A 22,646-nucleotide genomic window follows, 5' to 3' on the forward strand; every position below is an offset into this window, starting at 1 on the left:
TCCATACAAATTTTAATTCTATTTCTGTGAAAAATGCTGTTGGTGTTTTAATAGAGATTGTATTGAATTTATAGATTGCTTTGGGTGACATGGACATCTTAACAATATCTGTTTTTTGTTTTTTGTTTTAAGATTTTATTTGTTTATTTGAGAGAGATAGAGAGAGAGAGAGGATGAGTGGGGGGAGGGACAGGAGGAGAGGCAGGCTTCCAGCTGAGCAGGGAGCCCAGTGTGGGAGGGAGCCCAGGTTTCTGGGATCATGACCCGAGCTGAAGGCAGACCCTTAACCAACTGAGCCACCCAGGTGTCCCAACCTCCGTGTACTTTTGTTCTTTCCAGATTTCTTCTTGTGGTAGATTTCTAGTTTGATAACGTTATGATCAGAAAAGATGCATGGTATGACTTCAGTCTTTTCAAATTTGTTGAGATTTGTTTTGTGACCTACCATTTGATCTTTTCTGGAGAATGTTCCATATGCACTTGAAAGGAGTATGTATTTTGATGTTTTAGGATGGAATGTTTAGAATGTTTTTGTTAGATCCAGGTGGTATGTCATTCAAAAAGCCGCTGGCCGGACACCTGGGTGACTAAGTCAGTTAAGCATCTGACTCTTGATTTCAGCTCAGGTAATGAGATTGAGCCTGGTGTCAGGCTCACTGCTGGGTATGGAGCCTTCTTAAGATTCTCTCTGTCAAGGAGCACCTGGTAGGTCAGTCAGTTAAGCCTCTGACTGATGTTATGATTGCAGGTTCCTGTGATCAAGCCCAGCATCAGGCTCTGTGCTCATCAAGGAGTCTGCTTCTCCCTGTCCTTCAGCCTCTGTCCCCACTTGTTTCTGTTTTCTCTCTCTCAAATAAATAAAATCTTTAAAAAAAAAAAAAAAAAAAAAAAACCTCACCCAAGATTCTTTGTCCCTCTGCCTCTCCCCAACTCTAAAAAACAAAATAAAAGCTATTCCTTCCTTGTTGATTTTCTGCTTGGATGATCTGTCCATTGATACACGTGAGGTGTGAAATTCCCCTGCTATTACTATATTCCTATCAATTACTTCCTATATGTTTGCGATTAGCTACTTTATGTATTTGGATGCTCCCTGTTTGGTACATAAGTATTTACTATTGCTACATCTTCTTGAATCTTCCCTTTATGATTTTGTAGTGTCCTTCTTTTTTTCCTTTTTACAGTCTTTGTGTAAAGTTTTTTTTTGTACCTGGGTGGCTCAGTCATTAAGCAGCTGCCTTAGGTTCAGGTCATGATCAAGTCCTGGGATCAAGCTCCACATCAGACTCCCTGCTCAGCGGGAAGCCTGCTTCTCCCTCTCCCTCTCCCCCTGCTTGTATTCCCTCTCTTGCTGTCTCTCTGTCAAATAAATAAATAAAAATATTTTAAAAATATAAAATCTATCTAAATATAAAAAAATATAAAATATAAAATCAAATTTATAAATATTGCTATCTCAGATTTCTTTTGACATCCATTTGCATGATAAATTCTCCATCCCTTTTCTTTCAGTCTGCTTATGTTTTTCACTCTGAGATGAGTCTCTCATAGGCACCATATAGAAGGTTCTTTTTTTTAATCCATTCCATCACCCTATATCTTTTGATTGTAACATTTAGTCCATTTACATTCAGAGTAGTTATTGATAGGTATGTACATGCTGATATTATTACTTGTTTAATGGATATATTTGTAGTTCTCTGTTCCTTTCTTCTCTTGCTATCTTCTGTCATGGTTTGCTGGTGTTTTATAGTGAATCCAAGTATACTTGGATTCCTTTCTCTGTATTTTTTGCATATCAGTTACTGGTTTTTGATCTGTGGTTACTATTAGATATATATATACCATCTTCTGCATATAGCAGTCTGTATTAAGCTGATGGTCACTTAAGTTTGAACCTGTTCTTTATTGCCACCATGCCTCCACAACTCCCCCAGGTTTTAGGCATCTGGAGTCATACTTCATATCCTTTTATTTTATGAATCACTTGACTGATTTTTCTAGATCATTTTACTGCTTTTGTGCTTCCTACTTTTCTTATTCCTGCTTATGGTCTTTCCTTCCCACTCAGAGTTCCCTTTAACATTTCTGATAGGTTTGGTGTAGTGGTGTAGTGGTGACAAACTTTTGTTTGTCGGGGAAACTCTCCTAGTCTGGATGGTACCCTTGCTGGATAAAGAATTCTTTGCTGCTGGTGTTTTTTTTCTTTCAGCACTTTGAGCACTATCCTCACATTCCCTTCTAGCCTGTAAAGTTTCTGTGGAAAAATGAGCTTATAGTCTTAGAGGGTTTCTCTTTTATATAACTATTTTCTTTTTGTCTTTCTTACTTTAAAAATTCTTCTCACTACATTTTTGTCTTTTTAATTCCTGTGTGTTTTCATGTTGACCTCCTTGAGTTGATTTTGTTGGGGCATCTCTGTGCCTCCTGGATCTGGATTTCTGTTTCCTTCCCAGATTCAGGAAGTTTTCAGCTATTATTTCTTCAAAATGATTTTATTTCCCCCTTTTCTCCTGGGATCCATATAATGTTATTACTATTATATGTGATGGTTGTTACTGAGTTCTCTAAGTCTGTTTTCTTTTTTTTTTTTCACCTATTCAGTTTAATCGCATTCTGTCTTGCAAGTTTCTGATTCTTTCTTCTTCCTCTAGTGTACTATTAATCCATTGTAGTGTATTTTTAATTTCAGTTATTGTGTTCTTTATCTCTGATTTGTTCTTTTTTGTTTTCTATCTTTCTTGAGGGTCTCTTTGAGGTCCCCCACTCCTTTCTCAGGTCCAGTGAAGATCTCTGTGACCATTACTTTAAATTCTCTATCAGGCATATTACTTACTTCCATTTCATTTCGTTCTCTTGGTGTGATTTTTGTCCTGATCTTTCCTTTGAGACATACTCCTCATCTCTTCATTTTATCTGACTCTCTGTGTCTGTTTCTGTGTGTTAGGAAAATCAGCTGTGTCCTCTGCTCTTGGAAGTAATGGCCTTGTGAAGAAGAGGTCCTATAGTGCCCTGCAGTGCAATCCCCTGTTCAGAACCTGGCGCTTCAGGGGTTTCTCCTGTGTGTAGTGTGTGCATCCTGCTGTTGTGACTGAACCACATTTGCCTTCAGTCCAGTCATGTGCAGTGGCTCTGCCTTTTGTAGGCAGGGTTTGATCCCTGTGTTGTTAGTGGGCCAATCTGGTGCCACCCTGGGCTTGAGTTGAGTCAGACCAGACATTTGCCAGAGGTGAAGTAGCACCAGACTGCTGGGTGCTTTCCCTGTGTTGTCCTCCGAGAAGCTTCCATTGGTGAGGGTGGCTTTCAGTCAAAATAGCTGTCTGCCCCCTGCCCAGTGCGGGGGGCCTCAGTGGCACTATTACGTGTGGTTATCTTCCCTTTTCTCCAGGGAAGGAGTCTCTCTGGAGGGGTGGGGTGCTGGTCCTTTTCCTGGCTGCTTGCACCTCCCCAGGCTTGCGGCACCGCTTTGGGTGGGCTCCAGCTAAGGGCATATTGGAGGTGCCAGGTCAACGGGAAAATGCGGGAACAGGCCCATGGAGTGCCAGGAAGCTCTGCATCAGTCCACTGCAGAAGAGCACTGCAGTTGCCCAGGCTTGGATGGAGAGGATATTTCTGTAGGCAAACGTTGGGGAGGGCAAACTGTTCTGCTATGTAACCAGTGTTGGCCCTACACTGGTTCCTGCAGTTGTCCCTCTATCTAGGCTGGGAGCAGAGGAGGAAAATGGTGTTGACCAGGTCTTTTGTTCTTAGAGAGGTCTCCCAAAGATCCCTGCCCCTCCAATATACACTCATTAGTAAATAAATCTCCTTTCCACATATGTCAGGTATTTTTCACACTGCTGCTTCTATGCTCAATCTCCGTGGCACTGTTGTACTGTCTCTTTAAGGGCAGGGACTCTACCATCCTGGCTCTCACAGAGCTGAGCCCCCTGAGTTTTTTGGGTTTTTTGGTGTTTGTTTGTTTTTTTTAAAGATTTTATTTATTTATTTGACAAAGATCACAAGTAGGCAGAGAGGCAGGCAGAGAGAGAGGAGGAAACAGGCTCCCTGCCAGGCAGAGAGCCCGATGTGGGGTGATATGGGGTTTGATCCCAGGACCCTGAGATCATGACCTGAGCTGAAGGCAGAGGCTTTATCCCACTGAGCCACACAGGCGGGCCCCCCCACCGCCACTGAGTTTTAATAAGGTGTTAATAAGCCCCCAGATTCTTGGGCCCCTCTGGTTTTCAAAGCCAAATGTTAGAGAGATTGATTTTACCCATTAAGTTCCCCCATTCCTGGGGTTCCTGTCTTCGGATCTCCTCTGCCCTCTTCTCCGTGCTGGTGCACAGAGGACAATCCCAAGGATCCACTTGGCTCCTGACAACATCTCTGTCCTTCACACCCTCTGTGATGTGGCCTCTGCTCTACATTTAGCTATGGAGAGTCTGTTTCGACAGTCTTCAAGTCCTTTCCTTATTTATACTGATATGGGTGTTACCTAGTTATCTGGTTGTATCCATGAGAGGAGATGAGCTTAGGATCCTCCTACCCTGCCATCTTCCCCAACCTAGTCTTCCTTTTTTTTTTCTTTTCTTTTTTTTTTAATTTATTCATTTGAGAGAGAGAATGAGAAGCAGGCTCCCCACAGCAGGGAACCCGATTTGGGACTCAATCCCAGGACCCTGGGATCAGGACCTGAGCCAAGGGCAGATGCTTCACCAGCTGAGCCACCCAGCGCCCCTTAGACTTACTTTTTGAAAGTGGTCATTCTGAGGGAAGGCCTGTTTTGTGACCACCAGGTCTAGCTAATCAGTCTAATACTGATTTCAAATGGGGTCTGGAATTCACCCTCTGGTGAAACTGTGAATAAGTCTGTTTGTTAGTTTCCATGTTTTATGTTGATAAAATAATGAGAAGTGTAGATTTAAATTTTGTTGTATAACTTTTACCTTTGATTTTTCAACCAGCACTAGTTAATTAGTTGACTGAGATTTTAGTGGGTCTTTAAAAGTTGTAATGTATGAATCTTTAATCTTGTCTTTATGATCTGTTTTTACATCCGTTTTTAGAATTGTATTTAGATCACACCTGAGCAACAACTCTGTTCTACTTGAAAAAATTATTAAAAAAATAAGACCATATTTCTGGTCTGACACAATAACAATGTAAAGAATCCTGAGTTTGTAATTAAGCATTTGAGTCTAGTAAATTAATTTATTTGTGTGTTGTAAATTTCTGTTGTGTACAAGTACTAAGATTGATGGGGAAGGAAACAAAGTCCGTGCTGCTGTGGAACATACGTTCTGATGGGGCAGACGTCAGGAGGCAGCCCTCTTGATATAGATCCATCATGTTCTGGTTCTTACTGATCTCCATACAGGACATGCATATACCTGAATTACCTCAGGCTCACACAGCACAGCAAGAGAGAGGCAGGGACATCTCCATTCTTTGCCAGACTTTATAAGTAGCTATAGATGTGCTAGGTCTTACTTCCTGGTCTATAAGGAGGAGTTTACAAAGGCCTCAACATCATGAATCCTTTCAGGGACTCAAAAGTTTTAGCTGATGCTTGAATTGGCCATATATCCGCCTCAGCCCCATCTGTCCCTGACTGCCTTCATGTTCTTTTCACTACCATCCCCATCAGTATTGTCATTTCAGCTACTGAATTACTATTTTGTTCTACATTTTTCTTACAGCAGATCCCTTGACTGGGCTTGAGGAGAAACCACCAAACATGGGTGCTTCAGAGGGGGTGTACCTCAAACAGCTACCTCACCCTACACCTCCCTTACAGACTGAATGTACCAGGCAGAGCTCACCACAAGAAAGGGAAACAGAGGGCCCAGAGCTCAAAAGCGACTCCTCAGAATCTGGCGACAACTGGAAGGCAACAAAGAGCAAGAACACATGGCCCACAGAGAGTGGCTCTACCAGTCCAGCCTCTCAGGGGTGTATGCGAGACCTCTCCACTCTGGCAGAGAGAGTGGCTCTCCCCGAAAACGGACTGATTGTTGAAGCATCCCCTTGTGGCTCAGAAGGGAAAGGCCTTGGTGGTAGTGGTTCAGAAAAGCCACTCTGCCCCAAAGGCAAAGTGCTACCAGAAACCATCCCATGTACAAGGCAGAACCCAGCCACACCTCCCAACACAGACCCCAGTCTCATGGGAGGCGCTGTAAGCCAGTTTTCCCCCTTGTACTTGCCTGGCCTGGAATACCCAAATTCAGCTACACATTACCACATCAGTCCAGGCCTGCAAGGTTTGGGCCCTGTGATGGGAAGTAAACCCTCAGTGTCCCATCCTCAGCATTTCCCCCCTAGGGGCTTTCAGTCTAACAACCCTCATTCTGGAGTCTTTCCCCGGTATCGCCCCCACCAAGCAATGAGGTATTCCTACCAGTCACCACCTCAGCCTTCCTACCATCACTATCAGCGAACTCCTTATTATCCGTGTCCACAGGGCTTTTCTGACTGGCAGAGACATCTTCATCCCCCAGGAAGTCCAAGTGGGCTCCCACCACCTAATCCAGCCCCCCCACCAAGGCCCCTCTTCTCAGATAAGAGCACCTTGGCTAATCTGCAAGGCTGTGAGACACTGAATGCTGTCTTAACTTCCCCAACCCAAATGGATGCGGTGGCTGCTAAAGTAGTCTCAACTGATGGGCAGAATCCTGGTCCAGAGGAAGACAAGCTAGATGAATCTGTGGAGAGGCCAGAGAGTCCCAAAGAGTTTTTAGACCTGGACAACCATAACGCAGCTACCAAGCGGCAAAGCTCATTGTCAGCAAGCGAGTATCTTTATGGAACTCCTCCTCCACCTCTGAGTTCAGGGATGGGATTTGGTTCATCAACTTTCCAGCCTCATGGCGTGATGCTACAGACGGGGCCTCCTTACACACCTCAGAGGCCCGCCAGTCATTTCCAGCCCAGGGCTTACTCTTCCCCCGTGACTGCTCAACCGCCTCACCATCCAGTGGCTGCCCAGCCCAACGGCCTCTCTCAGGAAGGCCCCATCTATCGCTGCCAAGAAGAGGGCCTGGGTCACTTTCAAGCTGTAATGATGGAACAAATTGGCACTGGAAGTGGAATAAGGGGACCTTTCCAGGAAATGTACAGACCATCAGGGTAAGATTACATTAAATGGTTTTTTTGGTTTTTTTTTTTGTTGGGTTGTTTTGGTTTGGTTTTTTCCTGAGAAAAGAATAGATGTTAGTTTTAGAAAGAAAAATGGCCTTAGAAATGAAGGTGATAATCTTTAATGGTCTGGGTCTAAGGAAAGCATGGGAATCCTTGCTGGAGACTTAATAGAAATGTTGCTGCCTTAGAGTCCGATTTTATCTTTGGCATTTTTTTCCCTCATGAAAGTGAACTGGCATGTAAATGACTGTTCAGTTAAGTTTTGAGACGGGAAACGTCAGAACCACAGTTGGAGAGCCATAAGCAGAGGTGTCCACATTGCTGCTAAGTTCAGATACTCTGGTCAAGGTAAAATAGGTCTCTCTCAAACCTTGAGGTTGAGGGAGGTCATCTGTAATGTTCAGGTTTTATCCCTTACCTCTCACTTCTCCCCCTAACACTGAATAAAGAAACGGGTTTATCCAGAATTAAAACAAGTCAAATACAGTCTCGTTGAGAATTTTCCAAATAATGATGTTTTTAAGACTCAGTGAGGTGATCTGTGAACCAGGAGATTTTCAAATTTGTAATATATAAAAGATGTTTAAATGAAGTTGTTTACATTAATGTTATGAAGCCTAATCTCAAAACCAGTACCATCCAACTTAAACACTAATGTGCCCCTTTTAGTGCCAGCCTAAGCTTACCTCCAAGACCTCTTCCACATTTAACATTTTGCCATATTAATTTTATACCTCACTAAATATGTTTGTTTTGTTTCCTTGTCTTTTCTTTTAAACCATTGGGAAGGAAGTTGCAGACTTCATGACTGCATGCATCTGCTAGGGATAATGACATTCTCCTGGAGCACAATATCAAACTGTTACTCCACCCGCAGAAAATAGCAGTGATAGTGGTTTAATGTAGAGTCCTTATTTAATTTCTCCAGTTGTCCCCAAAATGTCTTTTACAGCTGTGTTTGTTTTATCTCCCCTCCGCCAGCCAAGATCCATGTAAGGTTAACGTATTTACATTTGGTTGCTCTGTTTAGTCTCTTAATTTACAACGTGGATTCTATCTTTGTTTAGTTCCATTTTGTTTTCCAAAGATTTGAGGCAAGTTCTCACGTGTGATGTCCCAGATTTTGGATTCTTCTCATTGTTCCCTCCTGTTTGGAGTCCAGTTAAACCCATGTCAAGAGCCCTCCTAGGTGGTATCATGTACTGACTGCATCACACCTGGAGGCACAAAATGTTGCTTTCTTCTCATATCGATTCCATGATTGATTCCTAGATAATTAAGGCAGTATCTGCCTGAGATTTTAACTGAAGTATCTCTTTCCTTTCTAATTAGTATGTCTTCATTCATTCTTAACTGCTCTTTTCTTGTGGCTGTAGAATGCAAATGCATCCAGGCCAGTCACAGTCCTCGTTCCCAAAGACCCCAGCACCAGCAGCATCCCAGGAAGAGCTTCCACCACATAAGCCCCCCACACTTCCTCTCGATCAGGTAAAAATTATCAAAACTTAGAACTTCTGTTGTGATTCCAGGGAGCAAGAAATGTTCATTGTGAGTTTATCGTGACTCTCAGAAAATCTTTTAAGGTGTCCTGTTAATAGAGGACCTTGAACTGGAAAGTGCTTCGTGTCCTACTACCAGCCTAGGAGAAAGGGCCACTCGGGCCCAGTGCTCCCAATGGATTCCACAGTGGGGAAAAAATGAGAAGATGACCTCGGAAGTAGCTTCTGTTTTGTTTTCCATGTGTTTCTCTTCTTGTGGTAACCAGCTGTTTGGGGATTGTTCAAGCTTCATTTTTCCAAATAGGCCACTAGCATTTATTTTGATATGATAGCTTCGTATTTTTTATCTCTTTCCACCTATTTCATCTGAGAGAGACGATGCACTCGGGTTTTTTAAAGGAGCTCCCTTCAGGTGCTTCTTGTGTGCTAATCACTGCGTTCCGGCTCTCTCCACACACTCTCTCACTTCCCTCTCTTCCTTGACCACTGTGAAGTAATTGTCATCAGCAACATCAATTTCATCCCCTAGTGTGCAGGGAGGCCTACTGCTCCTGAGAGCTGAGGTTGGGGGTCTGTGTGCAGAGGTCTGGAGCCTGATAGCCCACCCTCTGGAAGTAAACTGTGATGGCTAAAACAAGACCAAGCCACTTTCCCTGATGGAGAGGAACATGTACAGCTCTTCGGCTTATTGAATTACTTTAAACAACACAATTGTTAATTTTGCTTAATTGTCTTTAATTGTCTCTCAGAGCTAGTCCAAGGAGGAAATAAACCCCAAGGAAACAGAAAGCTGCACATGAAGACTGGAACATGGAGAATTTAGGGAAACGATCCCTGCCCATCTCTATTCCTGTTACCCTGCCACACCCCTTCATAGGGCATCCCATCTCGCCGTCCAAGAGCTGGAGCCTTTCCTGGAGCCTTAGAAGCATACTCCTTAGACTAACACCAGCTTGTAAAGGTCCTTGGTTGGGGATCTCTCGTTTGGCTGATGGTCAAGAACAAATGAACTGAAATTAGTCATGGCTGTTCTAAGTCCTGAGACTCTCGTTCAGGGAAAATCATCTTAAACTTGGGGGAGGGGGTCACACTTAAGAATGGAGTGGTGCTTCTGAACTTTCATGAGCAGCTAAACTCAGGTATATATTTGGGGAAGGGACTTCTCTTAGTATTCATGTGTTTGGAGCTGGGTCCAGTTTACAGAATTTTCATGTTGCCTTTTAAAAATAATTTTTGTTGTTGGTGGTGAATGTATTGTACATAAGTGGGAAGGGTGGGTGGGGATGTGGAAGAAATGGAAGTCCTAACTGTGGTGGGCACGCAGCACTAGAGTGATCCTTATCTGTTTACAATCATGTCACACTGAATACTTCTTGGGAGCTGGAGAAGAGGGTAGGAAAAGTTTACGCTTATAAATTGTCACTGTTTTTTCAGTGACTAGCTGTCCTTTGTTCGTTAAAGGACTTCTTTCCAATCAGCCCGAGGGTACCGTTGCACTGCCCCCTGACTGTTGAGTGTCTCGGTTTGGAGATGGAGTGCTCCTGCACGGCCTCCCAGAAACGTCAGCCTAGAAGACAGTCTGCCTCTCATCCAGTGGCCCGGAGCCTGGATTTCAGAGAGCAGTGCCCTTCCTGATTTGCCACCAGCCCTACCGGATAGCTGTAAACCAGTATCAGGAATTGGGATCACTAGAGTGTTTTGCTTATTAGAATATAAAATGAATCGTCCTCTTCACAGACCTACTGGGCCTGTGATCTGGTAGACATCACACAAGCTTTCTGGCACGAATCACATTTTGTGGAAGTGACTACTCAGGTTTGTTTATGTTAGTATCAATAAAGAAATTGCACAGTTTTGAATAGGAAAAATGTATTCTATAGATTTACAGTTTGAATTTAGAATATCTCAGTATATATAGTTTTAATTCATGTTAAGTGAATCATAGTAAAATAAGTCATGGTGATTTAAAATAGCTTTCAGGAACAAGTTCTTGGAAATCATTCGTCATATCTGTGATAGGAAACAATTCTACAGTATTAAATTACTTTGTTATGGTTTTAGAGTGAATTACACTGGATTGTTCTTGTTTAGCATTCTGTATTTGATTTTAGCTGGAGATGCCACCAAAGTTAGGACTCCTATGTTTTAAACTTCGAATATACCACAAAGGGGGAGGGGGGAACTAAGGAAAAATGCCCTGAAATTAACAGGTTTTTGTAAAGAATAGCATATTTTTAAGCATGCCTTTGGGATAGTAGAAAAGCTTCCATATAATATTAATCTGCCCTAGTTTCTTACAAATTCAGCCTTGTGAGGGGCCTTTAGAATCTTTCCCTCCAATTCCAGCATCCTTGATGAAACGTGGAACTATCATGTTTAAAGTTTGCTATGCTATGCTATTTAGGAAAAGAAACAAATTGCAAACATCCATGTTATGGAGATGGAACCCAAGACACCAGCTCCGGTGTAAAGGAAACTCATACAAATAAGGGAAAGATTATTGAGCTGGCACTGTGGCTTATGGCTCAAGCAGGATTGAGAGTTGCGTAGGGAACACAGGAGCCTTTAAGATGTGATGTGCAAAAACACAGATTTTTTTCTGTAATAGACTCCAGTTTTAAATTTGATGTGCGTTTAAGTGGAATGAGTTTTGAGGCTGTGTTCTCATTTGGTCCTAATTCTGGTTAGAAAGCTGTCACTGGCATGATCTGGTTTGAAAGCATGAAGAGGTCAGTGCTGTCCCTGTAGGAAGAACATGGTTCAGCTCTTGAGCCTAGGATAAGTTCACATGGCCGATGCATTACTCCTCCTCTTTTTGTGTCTGTGTAGAAGCAGGGAGGAGAGAAAGACCAACTGGTCTTGATAGCTGGCTCAGGTCTAGTTAGAGTCGGTCTAGACCCGGAGCTTTCTGCCGCCGACAGCCTTCATCTTCTCACATGAACATTGGTGTGAGAGAGAGAGGCCTTTGGCTGCTGCCTGACATAAGTAGCCACAGGACCTGTTCCTCTGGTGCTGAGGTTGGAGGCATTGCTTTGTGCTAAAGGACCCTGGGGTGTGGGGAGGAGTGGACCATAAGCAATAGTTGGGCTGATCTGTGCCCATTTTCCTCCCCGCCCCCACCCCCCGCCCCAGCCCCCATTCGAGGTAACCTTTTCTCCTCTCCCAGCCCATTACCCCGTTACCTGTTCCTAGAGAAAAGCTGTGAACAATATAGGAAGAAATCAGTCAATTCTTTTATCCTGAGCCTGCCTTCTTTCGTATATAGAGAGGTGAGAAAATGTTAAGGAAGAACAATATCAAGAACTGAACTACTGTATCATAACACTGGGAGCAAGGGCAACAGCAGACTTGCCAACCTGGTTGTGCCCCATGTGGGAGCTGGGTCCTTCATTACAGGTACCAGCAGTCAGGAGTTGCAAGACTGCAGGAGCACATGTGACCATGGAGCTGCTGGGACCTGCTGAGCACTCCTCCCCCAAGCAGGACCTATTATTCTCTCTTATCTTTCTCCTCTGGCACTTCTCTTCCCAAGTGTCTTAAACAGGTGCAGATCCATTTGCCCTCTTCTCCATGACGGGGTGGTGGTGTGTGATATGTTATAACTGGAAAGTAGTGTGTGAGGAGTTCCTAAAAATGGTCCGCTGTCGGGCTAGGACTCTCACATGGTGTCCTCGGGTCAGCTCTCAGGAGTCCCCAGGAGCAGGGAGCTGGGCTCCACGGGAAATGAGGAAACTCGCACACCTGTCTGATTGAACAGTCCTGGCTAGCCTTTATTAGCATTGTTAATAAGTTAGGATCTTTTCCCCTAAGACCCAGGAGGAATAAACACCCCAGAAAGAAAAGTAAAGCTTTTTGAAAGGTTTCTGGTTTGGGTTTCTTGTTTGTTTTTCCCTCAGAGTCTGTTCTTTTAAAAAGTAGTTGTTGGCTGAAATTTATTATGGTAGATGCATGTGAAGAGTAAGGGCAAAATGTGAAGATTCTTGTTCATATAACTTTTTCGTCCTACCTTCTAAAAATAAAATTAAAGCCACTCTTCCTCTCCTTTTTCACACTGGTTTGGTTCAGTCAGTGCACATGAGCTTCTTAGTCACAATTCTTTTATTCCTGCTGAGCCCAAGCTCTCAGAAGACAAAACTCTGTTATGCTCCTCTTCATGTTTATGTTCATTGAATACCTGAAGATCTGTAGGGGGTGTGTGCACCTTTGTTCACTCAGACCGCAGCTTTCAGTGTCGATTCACCGGGGCCTAGCGCTCAGACCTTGGAAATGCTTCTCATTACTAATAGGTATCATTACCCCATGGCATGTGTCTCTTATATTATCATTTATGGCAACTCCTGGAGTCAAAGAGGATGCAAAGTGCTGTCCAAAACATGCGAAATCTCAGTGTTGTGGTCATCACCGATGTCAGAAACAAGCTCTCGATCCATACCACTTGGTTGGATTTTCCTTCCCCCTTTTTCCTTTAATGAAAATTCAAATCTATAAATAATATACTGCTCTTAAGACCTACCTAATCTGAAATTTCACAGCAAGTCTTACCTGAGCAGTCCCAAGACAAGGACAGTTACAGAGTGTCAGAATGCTGACATACTTTCAAAGAAATGAAGGCTTAGAGTTTTCGAGCATTATTGCTACCGCCCCCACCTTGTGACTGTCAGTCCGCTCACCCCTGCTAGCTTCTGCATGGACCTCCAGTGAGGAAGTCAGCTCCATGTGTGTCTGAGTTTAATGATTGTTCCACCTCGGGGGTTTCTGGAATGCAGTCCCGGCTAATAGCTTTCTGTTCAACACTCTAGTGAGAATACTGGGAATTTGGGTTGAGCAGGTAGAGGCTTTTATTCCTGAGCTCACATAACTGTCTAGGAACTAAGAATGTGATTGAGATTTGCTGCATGATGAGAAATCCTTTTTCCTTTTTTAGTGGGTTGGACTCTCTGTAATATGGAGCCTTAGGACACCAAGACTTGCCCTGCTTTTCATTTGGGAAAACAGAACTTGAGTGAACATTTCTGCATGTCATCTCTTATATGAAGCTGTGACACAAGCTTTGTCTCCAGGTTGGGTGTTTACCTGTCTCTGCTTTGTAGGTCTTTGCTAACCAGAAATTCAGAGGGGCTGTCTCCCCAGCTGTCTTTATCTCTCACTGCGTACCAGGGGACTGACTGAACTTTTAAGTAGAAATGCCTGATAGCCAACTAATTGTCCTGCGTGTGTTTTTGGAAAGGGTGGGATGGGGTTGGGAACAGGGGGTGTGGATGTTGAGTTAAGTTATTGAAATGCTGAACCCCGTTCGGTATCCTTTGTGTGACCCTTTTTCCCTAGCTGAGACTCAGGTACCTCACTCTCCTGCCTTGCACACAGCTCCTGGGAGCCCAGGCCAGTCTCCACCAGCCTGCGGCACACAGTGTCAGGGATTCTTTGCTCCTGCTGCAAAAGCCGTGTGAACTTTCCTGGCCAGTACTGGAAAGGGGAATGCTATTTATTTTTATATTGTGTATATTTTGTCGTGGTCTGCTGTTTCCCTGTTTCACTGAGAGCGACACTTACCTCAATAGTTAGTTCAATATTGTGTGTTTGGATAATTTTTTAAAAGAACTTTTTAAAAAGCTTTTTGATCCTCAGAGGTCTGTAGATTTATTTCCATATGAACTGGTTATTTTGTATAAAGTACATTCTTAAAATAGCAAGGCTCTGATATGTGTGAGTTGTGTGTGTCCATGTGTCACTTTTATCTTGGGGACAAAGGTTTGAACTAGACCCCAGCACCACCACCTAAAACATGGCCAGCCCGTTTCCCCTCAGGGCAGGTGGGCAGTGTAGGGGCAGGCAGTGGGGGTGGGCCCTGTGCAGGTGAGGCTGGGCTGTGCTCTGCAGGGAACCTCAGAGCAGTACTAAAACCGGGTGGCAGTTCCACAAATGTTTAGGATGAGGTACTCCCCAGCTGGCCCCGTCCCAGCACCACCCACACATCCCTAGCACTTGGTTACACACCTTTACACACTGCGTACACTACTTCTGCTCTCCTTCCAAAATCTCAGATGGACTAGGGTCCAGGAGGTAAAAAATTCAGCTTATCATAAGGGGACACCAGGCAGCTGGAGCCTGGGGTCTTGTGTGAATTACATGTGGCCAGAAGTGGGAGCTACACGGCTACGTAAGCAGCTGCTTTATACCTGCCCCATTTATTTAGTTTTTATTTCCTTTTCCTAGGAAGGTTTTTGTTACAGGGGAGAAAGAGAATGGATAAAGTGGCCATCTTGGGGCACCTGACTGGCTCAGTCATGGAACATGTGACTCTTGATCTTGGGGTGGTGGGTTTGAGCCCCACTTAAGGTGGTAGGGCTTACTTGAAAAAAAGAAGAAATGGGGCACCTGGGTGGCTCAGTGGGTTAAGCCTCTGCATTCAGCTCAGGTCATGATCCCAGGGTCCTGGGATCGAGCCCCGCATCGGGCTCTCTGCTCGGCAGGGAGCCTGCTTCCTCCTCTCTCTCTGCCTGCCTCTCTGCCTACTTGTGATCTCTGTCAGATAAATAAAGAAAAAATTTAAAAAAAAAGAAAAAAAGAAGAAAGTAGCTATCTTACTGTCAGTTGGTTTTAGTTCTACGACACCAAAATTTCTGGCCTTTTTATGCTTAATTGGCCTTATGAAAATAATCCCCTTCTGTAAAAATTCTACCACAAATAGTACCAATTTCCAAATCTCTGTTCACGCAGGTTTATCACTTTCTGGGAATGTGACAGATCCCTCTTGGCCTCCAGTTGTGTGGTATTAGAGATACTAGATTGTCCCTTTTTTTTTTTTTTTTTTTTTTTTTTTTTTTTTGGTCCCTATTTTTTTTTAAAGATTTATTTATTTGAGAGGGAGAGCTGGCTAGTAGGGAACAGGGCAGAGGGAAAGGGAGAGAAAGAATCTCAAGCAGACTCCCCACTGAGCACAGAGCTCACTCTCACAACCCATGAGATCATGACCTGAGCCGAAGTCAGAGTCAGATGCTTCAGTGACTGAGCCACCCAGTTGCCCCTGAAGTGTCCTGTTGATATATTATTATTGACTAATATATTTATTAAAAAATCAACTCCAAGTGAAAATCATTAGTAAACCCCAGATTTGATTGGCTGCTGGTGAAATGGTGTTTCAGTGCCTCCTTCTGCACTGGTAGGCCCTGGGCCGCAGGGCCAGTTGTGACATCGGCCTGTTCAGCATAAGCTCTGCCCACTGTGCGTATTAGTATCACATCCTTAAAATGCATGAAGAGATTGATTCCTGACTTCTGGATTCCCAGCTGCAACCACTCGTGCTGTGACATGAATTCCGCACTAAACAAAGGCTGGCATTTGGGGACTGTTGGAGCTAATGATAGGGTTTGATTTATTTTGTAGTAGGAACTTGGGTCTTAGCTGAGGCTAAGGGTATTCCCAGACTTATCTCCTTGGGACTAAAACAAAGTATCTTTCATAGATGGATTCTGTTTCAAAACTTGGTACGGTGGGCGCTGTTAACCTAGCTCTTTTTTTGGAACCATTTGACGTGAACATTTGTTAGGCCTCACAGGTAACAGCTCACACAACAATCCCCCTACTCAGTGAGCCACTTGCTTCAAATTGCTACATGAAAAGAAAGCTGGCAGGGCAAGATTTAGGGAAAAGGAAGGAAGTCACAGATTGTCAACAAGGATTAGTCTCAAAACTGTGGAACTTTCCTTTTTGACATTTGGAAACATCCATAGCGCTTCTTTTCTTGAACGTTAATGTCTTCTGTCTCTAAACCAATTCCTGTCATTGAGGAAGGAAAGGGATCTTGATTTTATAAACAAGTAGCCCCTCTGGGGGTTCAGTTTTGCCATTATCTACATCCTGTGAGAGTGGTATTAAAAGAACTGAGAGAATAACCCAGGGTTGGACTCCTGGAGGTCGACCTTCACCCTGTAATCTTCCTGGCGAGGTGAATGGCCTGTGTCATTAAATGTTATGCAAGGCTTGCCTTTGGAAGAAATGTTATTGGACCTTTTCTTCTGGGGGTCTGGATTCTAGGCCAACTGGGAATGAGGTTTGGGTTTTCTGTAGATGGGCCCTGCAGATCTGTTTCCCTGGCCTCATGGTTTTCCCTTGGGTTTTTTAAAGGAGAATGTCTGCACGTCTGTTTTAGTTCCCTTTCTGCTACCAATGCTCACTCCTCTAATTCCTTGGGCAGTTATAGCAAAAACCTTCAGTGTGAACTACCCACCAACAAGGCAGCTGGAAAATCCCCAGATTTGGCAGTTGTGCCCCGAAATCCCAACCCCCTTCTGATTCCATGACCTGCATATAAATTCAGATCCCTTTGAGAAGTCTGCAGGTTTGGAAAAGCACTACCTGCTCCTAGAATCTTGGATTTGAACCTCATTCTGGACAGCGAATGACAAGGAAGGAGTAGCTCTATTCTACCCAGTTAAACACTAGATAGAATTTTTTGTAGCAGTGGAGTCAGTTCCTTGGATTGGATTCAAGGTTTTCGCTCTGGGGAGGGATTGAGTCTGCAGTAGGAAAGCAGAGACTTTCAAGTGAAGCCTGGTCTGTGTGTGCCCCAGGAACTAATGAAGATTGACTGACTCGTTCGCAAGTTCTCAGTAAGTATTAAATACCAGCTGTGTGCCTAGTTACCTTGCCTAATTACTAATAGTGGAAAAGAGGAAAAAATAGCTGCTGCTGCTGAGTTCATAGTAAAAGGAGAAAAGCCATTCAGAAGAATTGGACTACAGTAGAGGGTTAAAAAGAACATACTGCTTAAAGTAGTAGAAAGATATTTTTCTTCCCTTTTTGCAAGGAGGGCTGGGTGCTGTCAGCCATAATTTTGGCAGGCCTAGCGGCACAGGCCAGGGGCCTTCCATTCAGCAGTCTCTCTCCATGGTCTTCTCTGAATCTTTGCTGCAGCTTGAATTCCTCTCTTTCCTCTCGCCTTGGTTCTGCTGCCACTAGGCTACGCTTCACTGATGAAGACAGGGCAGACTACCCCCAGTCCTGCTCTCTGGTGTAGTTCTAAGAGAACGTTCCCTACAGACCACATAGGTCTGCTGAAATGAGCAAGCTTGGTGCTGGCCCCACTACCTCAGCCTTCCTTAGTGAGCCTCCGCTATCTTCCTGTGGGCATGTAATCTATTGTGCTGGTTCTGAGGCTAGACTCTGGACCGCCAGCCTCACCTGGGAATTTGTTAGAAATGCAAGTTCTGGCTTCTGCTGACTGAGGGTGCTTCTGGGCTGTCTGTTGTAATCCGCCCTCTGGCGGGTGTGATGCAAACTGAAGTTTAATAACACTGACCTATGGGAACTGCCCTGGGGTTTACACTTCCATCCTTAGCCACACCTCATCCCAGCAGGCTGTCGCATTCATCCCACACCCTGCTGGTGAACTGGGATAAAGGTTATGGATGTTCCTCCAATCCGACCCTGGGGAAGGACTACAGAACAAGAATGGCTGCAAACTGGAGAAATTCCCTCATGGTTTCCCCTTCCCCCACCCTGGCCCTGCCCTCTATGACCCCTGGCTTCTGTTCCCCATCAAACCTCACTCCCAGTCCGCATCCTCTGGCTCATCTGCAGTGTTGGGTGGTTGGGGGCGCTCCAAACCTATCCAACCACTGTACTCATGTCAAGACCCTCCCTGCTGTTAAACAGTCTCCTGTGTACTCCCTGCGACCTCTCCCACAGCTGCTGTTTTGACTTACTTAACAAATTTTAGTGAGTTTATGTTTGGCTTTGCAATGCTCTTAACCAATGGTCGCCAATATAGGCTGCCCATTTAGGAATTTAAAATCCTGGGCCCTTCGGGTCCCTGCTGGCTCAGTTGGTGGAGCATGCAACTCTTGATCTCCAAGTTGTGAGTTCAAGTCCTATGTTTGGTATAGAGATTACTTAAAATCTTTCAAAAAACGAGACAAAATAAAACACATGGGTGTAAAAAAAAAAAAAAAATCAGATGCTTGAACACTACCTCAGAGTTTTCATTGGTCTGGGGATCAGAATTTTTCAAAGCTTTCCTGGTAATTCTGTGGTATAGTCAACATTGTAAGTCATTCTCAGCGCTCCTGAGTGGCTCAGTCTGTTAAGCATCTACCTTCCGCTCAGGTCTTGATCCCAGAGTGCTACGATCAAGTCCCACATTGGGCTTCCTGCTCACTGGGGAACCTGCTTCTTCCTCTGTCCAGCTCCTACCCCTGCACGTGCTTGCTCGCTGACTCTCTCTCTACCTCAAATAAATACATAAAATCTTTTTTTAAAAGAAACATATTTTAAATCCAGCATTGCAAAGCACTCTACAAAAGCAGTGGCTTGCAGACTTTAACACATGGAGAATCTTGTTAAGATCAGATTCTGGCTACTGACCCTGGGCTGGGTCCCACAATTCTGCATGTTTAACAAGCCCACCGCTGTTTGAGAGCAGTAAGGCCTCAAACCCATCCTTGGCTTCCAACACTCCTGACTAACCTTGTTACTTAGAGAGACCACCTCACGTGGTCCTCTAACTTTGTTCTTTTCCAGATCTTCACTTTTTTTCTTTACTGCCAGTCATGTCCTCTCACCAAAGCTGACTTTCCCTTGTGCTTTGCAGTCCAACCTCTCCTGCCTACATCCGCATGCCATCAGTCTCTCCTCCTCTCTTCCCTCCCTATAAATGTTCCAGTTTCCTCTATTTAAATATCAGCTATTTATTTCTCTTTGCCTTCATCCAGACTTCTCTTTATTTTTTCAGTAACCTCTGCACCCGAAGTTGGGCTCAAACTAAGGACCCCAAGATCAAGAGTTGCATGCTGGTCTGACTGAGCCAGCCAGGCGCCCCATACCTTCATCCAAACTCTTTACCAATAGAACCTGACATTTTTGTCTCTATGGCAATGTGGCTTCCTCCCCACCTTTCAAGAACTACTGACTTAGTCATGGAACCCCCGCCAGATTCCCTTTGCTGCCCTTACATCCTCTGCATGGCTTCAGCCCCTCTGGAATTGGTTCTCACAGGTGCCATGACCCATGTTCACCCATGTTTCCACAGCCTGCCCTCCCGTTCCCTTTTTTCCCTTCGTGTAGGTGTCTTCTTCCTAAGACTTGCCTCCGTTCTCCTCCTCTTCCTGCGCCTTCCTCTGGATGATTACTATCATCACCTGCAACTACAGTTGTCCCTCTCTGCAGTCAACTTCCAACTTCGAGTCAGATTTTTTGCCATGCTCTGGCTGCCCTTTCCAAGTTCCTGTTGCACATGGACACCATGTGTCCCTGCTGCCATTGTTCCGGGATTTTTATTTGCCACTGTTATAAATTTTTTTTACCCAAATGACTGGCAGTTTCATTTCCTATACTCTGCTTATTTTTAACATCCTTTCTTAACCATTTTATTATAATAAACATTAAAACTAACATTTTTCCCTATCCCTCCAATGTCATCCATTTATGTTTAAGTATAATATCCTGGCTTCATGGTTCATCTCTCTCTTTTCCTTTTAATTGTGACAAAGTACACATAGACTATTTTAACCATTTTTTAGTGTACACTTCAGTTGCATTAAGTACATCACTCGTTATACAACCATTACTACTGTCCATCTCCAGAACTTTTTTTATCCCATAGTGAAGGTTTTTTCCCATTAAACTAACTCCCCATCTCCCTTCTCTCCAAACTCCTAGGAACCACTTTTCTTTCTGTGTCTAGGAATTTTAACTATTTTAGGTACCGATAAGTGGAAAGACACAGTATTTGTCCTTCTTTATCTGGCTTATTTCACTTAGCATATTTTCAGGGTTCATCCATGTTGCAGCATGTAGCAGAATTTTATTCCTTTTTGAGGCTAAAGAGCATTCTGTTGTGTGTCTATAGACCACATTTTGTTTATCCATTCATCCATCAGAGGACATTTGGGTTGTTTACCTTTTGGCTATTGCAAACAATGTTGCAACGGACTTGAGTGTGCAGATATGTGTTGGAAACACTGCTTTCAATTCTGGGTGTAATTCTATTTTTAACTCTGAGAAACTGCCTTACCAATTTCTGCAGTTGCTGTTCCATTTTACATTCTCATCAACAGCACTCAAGAGTTCGAATTTCTCCATATCCTTGCCCCCATGTTTTCTCTGTTTGGATAGTCCCATCCTAGGAGGTGTGAAGGTGGTAGCACTCTTTTTTGTACACATTGCCATCCCCTGCTTTGTGGCTGCCACTTTAAACTCAACAGCCAGCCAAACTTTTCTTCTACACTCTCTTCTTACCTACCCACTCCAGATGTTCCTAGTGGGGGCAATATATATCTTTTCCTGCTGATCCATGTTTCAAACACTCTTTGTCCCTGGCATGTTTAATCCACTGCCAGACCCTTTCAATTCTTCACAAGAATCACTCACATCTCTTCCTTCCTGCAGGCAGATTCTTGTTTTATTTCTTGCCTGGATTATTGTAATCTGGCCGGTCCAAATTCCTTGGCGCTGCCATAAGCCTGAACCGTCCCCAGTGGGCCCCTCCTCCACGTCCTAGATAGCTTTCCATTGTCCGCCAGGAAAAAGGAGGGAAAAAAGTTAGCGTTAAGTGAACACTTTTTTTTTTTTTTTAAGATTTTATGTATTTATTTGACAGAGATCACAAGTAGGCAGAGAGAGAGGGAGAAGCAGGCTCCCTGCTGAGCAGAGAGCCCAATGCAGAGCTCGATCCCAGGACCCTAGGATCATGACCTGAGCCAAAGGCAGAGGTTTAACCCACTGAGCCACCCAGGCGCCCCTAGTGAACACCCTTTATGTGTCAGATGTTAAGTGCTAAATGTACTAACTGCTCCACATCTGAGTCTCATTTCACAGATGAGGATGCTGGCACAGAGAAGTAATTTGTTAAAGGTCACACAGCGAGTAAGTAGTAGACTGGAATTCAAACCAGTCCAAAGGTAGTCTTATTCCAAAGCCGGTTCTTAACCACGATGCTCTACTGCCTCATAGCAGTCCTATGAAGTGGCTGTCTCAATTCCCCTTTGATGAAGAAAGGCACTAAGTTAAATAATTTGCCTAAAGTGAGGTAGTTATTAACTTGGAAGCTGGAATTTGAACCTGGGTCTGTGACATCAAAGTCTGTCCCATGCGATTCTTTATCTCTCCCAAATCCTTGTCCAGACAACAAGGTCCTCTACCTTTGGGACCCAACATGTTACCAGCTTTATTTTCCCTGCAACTGTCTCATCCTCCCTTGCCCCAGATTAGACAACTTGCCATTAAAGAGCAGCTGGGTTTCAGTTTTAACCAGTGCCTACTTCCGGAAGCCCTTCCAGCACTCTAAGCTGGAAGCACTCCTCAGCTGCAGTCCTGAGCTCCCAGCTCAGCTGTGACAGACGTGAGGGCGGGGAGTGTGCCCCATCCACACTGCAGTGCCCCCAGCGGAGCGCCCAGTAGACCACCGAAAACACAGAAGCACTGGAGCAGGCCATCACCTGCAACTGCAAAAGTGGGGGAGTCAGATGCAGAGGTTAGCTTCTGGCCCCAAAAGTCTGGCAGAAGTGTTTGCATTGCATCGATTTTCCATTATTTGTGCTCCTCCCGGACGTCCAGGTCTCTGAGTGGGTGGAATGTCCCCTCACCCCCACTCCCAGACTGCCTGACTACACCCTTTCCAGCCTGAAGTTTTGTCCCAGTCATTCTACAACCAAGTAAACAGCCACCTGCTTGCCACCTGGGAAGGTAGGACTGGGCTTGGCTAGGCTGCATAGTGGCCTCTTTGGGGTTCCATTCAAACCCAGTCTGCAGGTGTGGGAGGAGGGAGGGGGCTGGGGACTGGAGTAGAGGAGGATGGCTTTGTGACCACCTGCCTTCCCCTCCTGCCCGAGTGAAAGGGCTGTGTGGGCATGAGGAGGGCAAGGCACTAACAAAAGAGAATTGTAAACCAGCCCTTCCTGCAGCTCACCAGTGATCGGGCCTGTTTCTTGGCATCCAGAAAAAGGAGAAGTTTCCTCACTGAAAGGTAAGTGTTTGTCTTATCTGTATCAAGCTTAGAGTTGGTAGGGAAAGATCCACTTCAAGCAAATA

The 22,646-nt window shown here is 44.4% G+C and overlaps 2 protein-coding genes across 8 annotated transcripts in view; both read left to right on the top strand.

The window, feature by feature from the left end:
* Positions 1–10,480, top strand: part of LOC116594189 (cat eye syndrome critical region protein 2) — a 176,882-nt gene extending 166,402 nt beyond the window's left edge. For all 4 annotated transcript variants that reach the window (XM_032349247.1, XM_032349249.1, XM_032349248.1 and 1 more), the window contains 3 exons: positions 5,685–7,110; positions 8,499–8,610; positions 9,371–10,480. In XM_032349247.1, coding sequence (XP_032205138.1) covers positions 5,685–7,110; positions 8,499–8,610; positions 9,371–9,376 — 1,544 coding nt within the window. In that variant the 3' untranslated portion in view covers positions 9,377–10,480. The remainder of the gene's footprint in view (positions 1–5,684; positions 7,111–8,498; positions 8,611–9,370) is intronic.
* A 6,270-nt stretch (positions 10,481–16,750) lies between these two features.
* Positions 16,751–22,646, top strand: part of SLC25A18 (solute carrier family 25 member 18) — a 30,262-nt gene continuing 24,366 nt past the window's right edge. For 2 of the 4 annotated variants that reach the window (XM_032349253.1, XM_032349252.1), the window contains exon 1: positions 16,755–17,230. The gene's annotated coding sequence lies outside the window, so the exon portion shown is untranslated. Of the gene's footprint in view, positions 17,231–22,646 lie in introns of all 4 variants that reach the window. The other 2 variants (XM_032349254.1, XM_032349251.1) reach the window with 2 other exon arrangements.

Source organism: Mustela erminea, chromosome 6 (genome assembly GCF_009829155.1).
Source record: "Mustela erminea isolate mMusErm1 chromosome 6, mMusErm1.Pri, whole genome shotgun sequence".
Classification (NCBI taxonomy): domain Eukaryota; kingdom Metazoa; phylum Chordata; class Mammalia; order Carnivora; family Mustelidae; genus Mustela; species Mustela erminea.